The following is a 6,761-nucleotide window of genomic DNA, read 5'->3' on the forward strand; positions in this document are numbered from 1 at the left end:
GTAATGTACTATTTTCTTACCGTTGCAAAACATTCTAATGATCCAATGAACAATCCACCGACACTCAAAGTAAAATTTTTGGCTCTTCTTTGTAACAAAAAGAGTATAATACTTTGTATATATAAGGGAGCTGTATACCATTGAACGTTGTATCTGTGATACAAAACGATAATTTGAAAATGAAAGAAATACATAAACAATATTCAGTATGTTATTTTTATTTTATTTTCTAAATAACATGCTTATATTCACTTTTAAAATATATTTTTATACATATATTATGTATATATGTATACTTATATATATGTATGTGTACGCGTGTATCTGTGCGCGCGCGTATATACACACATATAAGTGTTCCATTTTTTACATCAAAATATTTTGAAAAATATTAGATATACGAAAAAATGTTTCAGATTAAAGTTGTATAATGTAAAGAGAGTCAAATAATAATAAAACCAATTTTCGAAAAAACTTATTTTTCAAAGTTAAATGAATTTCATGATCATTATTTTAATTGTTCGAATTTGTTATATAATATAATTTTACTAATTCCGTACTTACATAAAATTGCATATAAATACTAAAATAAAGATATTAAAAGTCAATAGTTTACGAGATATTTTATACATCATTCTGACATATTTTGACGTAAAATGTAAGAAATGTCTTATAAACTATTAATTGTTTGATAATCGTACCTTAACATTATTATGCACAGAATAATTAGAGTAATCATATTATTAAAGGACCTTTATTATAGAAATGACTTTAACCTTTATACGACTCTGAAAAATCGATTTTTTATCAAAAATTGATTAAATCCATTATTTCGTATATTTCAGATTATAAAATTTTTATATGAAATATTTTTTCGTATTTTTTATATTATTATATTTTGAAATATTGTTGCAATTGACAGAGATCGTATTATGATAAACGCGATGTGGCTAAAGTTATTGACTGCGTACATTGAACAGGCGCCCTTTCGTTAGTTAAGGGAAATACGCGGGAAAGAAAGCGTCACTTCATCATCTATCTTGCCTTGTCCGCATTCTTTCGTTTTCATTTTTGTAACGATATTATATATTCAATAAAGTTTCTTGTGTGGAATCGAGTTTCTAGTTCTATTCAAAACAAATATTTTGATGTGAAAATTAAAGTGGAACACTCTGTACATAATAATATTATATAAAAAAATACTCTTACGCAGTAACGAATATATGATTAGTGTGATCCATAATATCTTGCCCAATATAATTGGCAATAAACATATATGAAATACTGACTATTATGAATTTAAGAGGAAATAGAAATTCATTGACATTATCCTCAGATATATCAATCTGAAAAATCTAATACAAATTTTATTTAAATATTATTTGCATATGTGATAACATAACTCACTATTCTTCTAAATGTTAATCCTAAATTGAATAATTAATAGAATACATTAAGTTGTTTAAATATTTAAAAAATATTATTAATATAAATATTACTAATAATTATAAAATAAAATTTATACATAAAACTTTTTAATCCGAAGAAAAATTCCTGAAACATCTATAGCAGTTAATTAGCAAGTAAATTATAAATTTCTAATATTATATCATGTAAATGTACAAATCTTTTTTTAGAAGTTTGAAACTTACTCGGAAGAGGTTGAGGCTCAAACAGATTACTCCAACTGCTATTAAGCAGAATAACATTATCTCAAATTTAGATACCATCAGTTTAGATAATCTTCAAGCACAAATAAATATTATTGTATTATTTATACAGGGTGTTAGTTAAGTATGTTGCCATACTTAACAGAGCGATTCTTCGGTTTATTTCAAGTAAAAAAGTCCATATAAACATGTGTCCTAAACGGTTTAATTTCCGAAATAAAAAAATTTAAACCTGTAGTAATAATTTGTTCATTTGAAAGAAATACAGCTAGAACTAATCAAAAACTAGTCATAAACAGAAAAACAAAAACAGGCTTCAGTTCTTTTGATGAAATAAAACAATTAAATGAATTGCTGAAAATGTCCACCTTTCGCCATGATACATCCATCGATTCTTCTTCTCAAAGATTGACGTACACGCTCAAAGATATTAGGTGTGTTACTTATTACCTCGTATGAAGCAACTATTCGATTCTTCAAATCATTCTCATTCTCATTGGGGTGGTATAAACTAATGATTTCAGATACCCCCAAAGGAAATAATTCCAAAGGAAAAAGGATTTAAGTGTGGTGACCTAGGAGATTTTGACTTTGACTTTGTCACTTTGTTTACGGTTGTGCGAATAGTAACTCACGTGAAGCAAGGCATACTTATGCAGAAGATATTTCCAACGCAATTTACCGTTTCATCAAACATTTGCGAACATATATTTTTTATTCACCTGTGTTTCAGAAACTAATCCGTTTAAAACACAACGTACTTGTTGAACTAATACCCTGTATATGAATATTACACTATATAAATACTAACTTCATTGCTTGTCGATGAATATCAATGGCATATATCATTCCTTTAAATATCAAATTTTCGTTTTTTAAGGAATTTTGAAGCATATTTATTCTCATTACGCGTTCAATACGATACCTATAAAGAATACATTTATCATATAAATTATCTCTTTTGCTTTTTAAAAGTAAAATCTGTAGATTTATCCAAGATAATTATATACATTTATTTATAATTAGAATTTTTGTAGGTTTGTCTGTTTTATACCTTGAGATGCTAAGCATTCCACAAATATGTTGAAAATATGCTACGAGCATCGCTCCTATTGCTATCGTCGCGATACATCCTATGCTAATAGCTGCATATGTATGCAACGCGATTAAATAAAAATGTTTTTCTTGATCAATAAAATATTCCGTTGTAATAAATAGATTACGAGATTGAGATACGTTTTTCGATAAAATGTTGCCAATGATACTCGTCCAAAATTGGGCAACAATTAAAGTAATTATGCTACAAGCAGCAAATACTAGAAAAAATTCGAAAAGATTATCGTATAAATTTCATATAAAAATATTGAATTACTCTTTGCGTCTGGAATGGAAAATGTACTGATGTACAATAAAAAATTTATATTACTTGTAAGTACAACCGTGTACAATTTGGCATTGTAGCTATACTTTTCTATAATAATGTTTTCATATTCATCTTTTAGATCGTTGTATATATACTGAAGTTCTGTCAGTAAATACTTTACCTGTCAGTTCAACAATTCAGTTTATATATCTGATAAAATTTTCTAATTATAAAAATATATTTTTTAGTAACCTACTCACAAACGGAACGTAACCGTCTGTCATAACCAACTTACATTTTCGATATTAACAGCAAACGAGATATATTTTATTACATATATAATAAGGAAAAATGCAGTAGAAAGAATCTTAATGACGAGGTCAGAAGTACCCTTGATAGTTAAAAATGCGGTTAACTAAAAGCAATAATTGTATTACCAAGCTTGTATTAAAATATAATTTTTTGGATATATACAATATTATAATTTTATGTTATTGATTTAAAGTTGATAACTTTTAAATATATAATATAGGTAGAGGCCTTATATCTAAATAATTACAATATTAATAGTATATAATAATCTTTTTTAAATATATAAATTATTATTTAAACATATATATTATATGTGTTAATAAATATGTTAACAAATAATGGCTATCAATTTATTATTACTTGTTTTATAATGATAATATTAAGATATTACCTGAAATAAAATAGAGCTTATTAAAACACTGAGCAGAAAGATGAATTGAAGACATATAAGTTTTGATTGTTTGTATGGCCACAATCCTATAGCGAGCAGAAGAGTCTTATTAAGACTAAAATAGTCGGTCTCAATGCAGATCATTTTTCTGTGAGCTCCAAAATATGACTGCGGAGGAAGAGAATGTGTTTATCCCCTCTTTCTTGCATATATCGACCAAGTATTCTTTCCTTCTTTTGACGTCGATTTTATTGTAATTTGCTTAATTTCGTTTGTATATGCCAAACAACACATGATACTACCGTGAGATTGAAACACTTGCATTTTAATAGCGTTTCTCGGAATATACGATGTATGACTAACTAAGTAATTGATGGAATAAAATGATACCGAAATTTTACTGATGTTCTCTTTATTATAATAAAAAAGAAAAAAATTCTTAAGAAACTTACTTGCGCGATAACTGTAGAAGAGTTGCGCAAACTTATTTAACACCTTTGATATCTCTATTTTATACGCTTCACATTTGTGCACTTATAAAATACATTTTATTTTTAGGAAAGTGCTTGTTTCTTCAGTATCACTGACCATTTCAAATTGCTGATGATAATCTGATTCAATCGAAGATAATATAATTCTTCTTTCTTAGCGTAGAAACAGTTTTATTTTTGAATACATTTTCTGTAATACGTTTTCTGCATAATTCTATATGTAAGGTATGGCTTAAAAAACTGAAACTTAAAAAATTTATAGATATTATTAATATTCATGTAATCAATCTAGTCATTTTTTCAGAATTGATGATACAAAAGAGTGTTTCAAATGGAAATAGAAAAGTTTCAAAAAATATTTTAATTACGTTGCTTTTTTCAAAGTGGAAATATTTGACCATCATATCTTTAAAAAGAAATTTCTCAGAACTATGAATATTTACTCGATCGATTTGTCGACAGCAATTTGAAGGTTATCATTTGTCGGTCTTTCTTATGAGATTCGTGTATTTACACAAAAAGTTCACGCAAGCGTTTCTTTGTTTTTAGTATCGAAATTTTTATTTTGATAAGCGTCCTCATCGACTACACTTGCTGGCAGAAACATTCTTCAACTTTAATTTTTTCGACACTAGAACTACTTGGTAAAATTATAATTTAAAAATAATTAGAATTAGATAAATAGGCAGCTTTAATTTCACATTAGCTTGGTAAATTATTTTAATAAATATTATTTTACATTTCTTATAGGTAAATTTTTGATGTGTATCACTCATGTATTAATTAATTGCACAGCGCAATACTTTTATTATCTGTATGTTTTTGTTTTACTGTATGTTTATCAGAAATTTTAATTTAAAATATTTGTATAAAAAAGTTGATATGAAATAAAATATATATAATTTAATGTTTAACAACAAGGTGCACAAAAAATCGGACTTGGAGCAAAAGTAAAATAAATATATATGCATTTTTGATTTTATTTAAAGTATTGCAAAAAATAATTTCAGTGCACCACAAGAATTTGATATACTAGTATCTTAATTTCAATAATTTATTCTTCTATGTCTTCTATAATAATTTTTTATAAATATGATGCTGTACAAAATTTTCAAAAAATTATCTTTTTATTTTTTAAGCTGAGTATTATTACATTAATTACATTTTCATCATATAATACTTATTGAATCACCTTCATTATCGCATAGAATATGATAGGTACATAACAGTAAGGTGAGTACTGACTTAACCAGCTGCAATTAAAGTTTTTCTCTTTCTAATATCTACTTCTAATAAAATACTTTTTGAAATATTTTATCGCTTATATCAATATACGATACATTTATTTTTTAAATTGTAATCTGCATGATTAATATTTTCAGTGAGAATTAATCCTTATAAGGTGCAATAAACAATTTGGTGCTCTATCCAAATATGGATCACTAGAATCCGTCTGTTTTTTGTTCACTTATTTACAATAGTTCGAAAAATCTCGAAAAGTTTACCAACATTCTTTTAAAATCTAGAAATAAAAAGATTTATATAATAATAATTAATAAAGTTAACTTATTGGAAAAAAAATGTAATATATCGTTTTATATTATTTTAATAATATGTTTTATGAAATCTATTATTACACGATCTACAATATTTAATACTAATAAAATTCAGCAGATGTTCTATTTCGCATAAAAAAGAGTTGCTAGTGAGAGAATTTCCACGAAAAAAATTGCGCAAGTGTATTCAGCACTTAAAACTTTTACGCTCGTTATTTCTGTTTGTACTCTCAAACTTTATCTATAAGAAGAATGTCCCTTTAGTCTTAAGTATTTCACAGATTGTTGATGATTATGTAATTTTTTCTTCTTATTTTTATTAAAGAGCAGGAAAATATCATTATGTCTTTCTATTGTTTATAATTCTATAAATAATATATTAAAAAATTCGAAAGTTTGAAAGTATTAACGCTGATAATAATTATTTTGCTTATAAGTAATAGCTCAATATCTAAATATATCTTTAATAGAATGAATTAAATAAAGAAATAATACTAAGAGAGAGTGAGAGAGAGAGAGAGAGAGAGAAAATTTGTATCACAATTTTATTTTGAAATTTAGATCAATATGACTTATTTTAATATCTTGCAAACATAATGTGCATTAATGTCTTTAATTAAATTATTTTAAACGATAAGTATCTTATTGGACCGTACATTTGAAATTTTATTTGAAATATTTTGTGTTTTTTTGGTTATACTCGTATTTAAAATGTTCTATATTCCTTAAATTATAGCTTTAATAAATATACATATTTAAATCGTAGACACTTTAATTTCTAAAAATATGAAGTAGTTGTATCAAAATGTTATTAATTTTTTATTATTTACAGTCATGAAACTCTCAATTAATCTGATTTTACATTAGCTTGTTATCGTGTAGAATACATAACAGTAAAGAATGACACTGAAGCCTTCACCAGCTACGACAAATATTATTGATATTATTAGAGTATACATATGTATATATATATATATA

The 6,761-nt window shown here is 25.5% G+C and overlaps 1 protein-coding gene across 1 annotated transcript; it reads right to left on the minus strand.

The window, feature by feature from the left end:
* Positions 1 to 1,535: 1,535 nt before the first annotated feature.
* Positions 1,536 to 3,317, minus strand: LOC108752704. Its single transcript, XM_018493736.1, has 6 exons — positions 3,294 to 3,317; positions 3,097 to 3,214; positions 2,725 to 2,986; positions 2,482 to 2,595; positions 1,624 to 1,743; positions 1,536 to 1,554 (listed from the first exon to the last, which is right to left on the minus strand). Exons 1-6 carry the CDS (start codon positions 3,315 to 3,317, stop codon positions 1,536 to 1,538), a joined length of 657 nt encoding a protein of 218 aa, XP_018349238.1.
* Positions 3,318 to 6,761: the final 3,444 nt, after the last annotated feature.

This window comes from Trachymyrmex septentrionalis, unplaced genomic scaffold, assembly GCF_001594115.1.
Source record: "Trachymyrmex septentrionalis isolate Tsep2-gDNA-1 unplaced genomic scaffold, Tsep1.0 scaffold62, whole genome shotgun sequence".
Lineage (NCBI taxonomy): Eukaryota > Metazoa > Arthropoda > Insecta > Hymenoptera > Formicidae > Trachymyrmex > Trachymyrmex septentrionalis.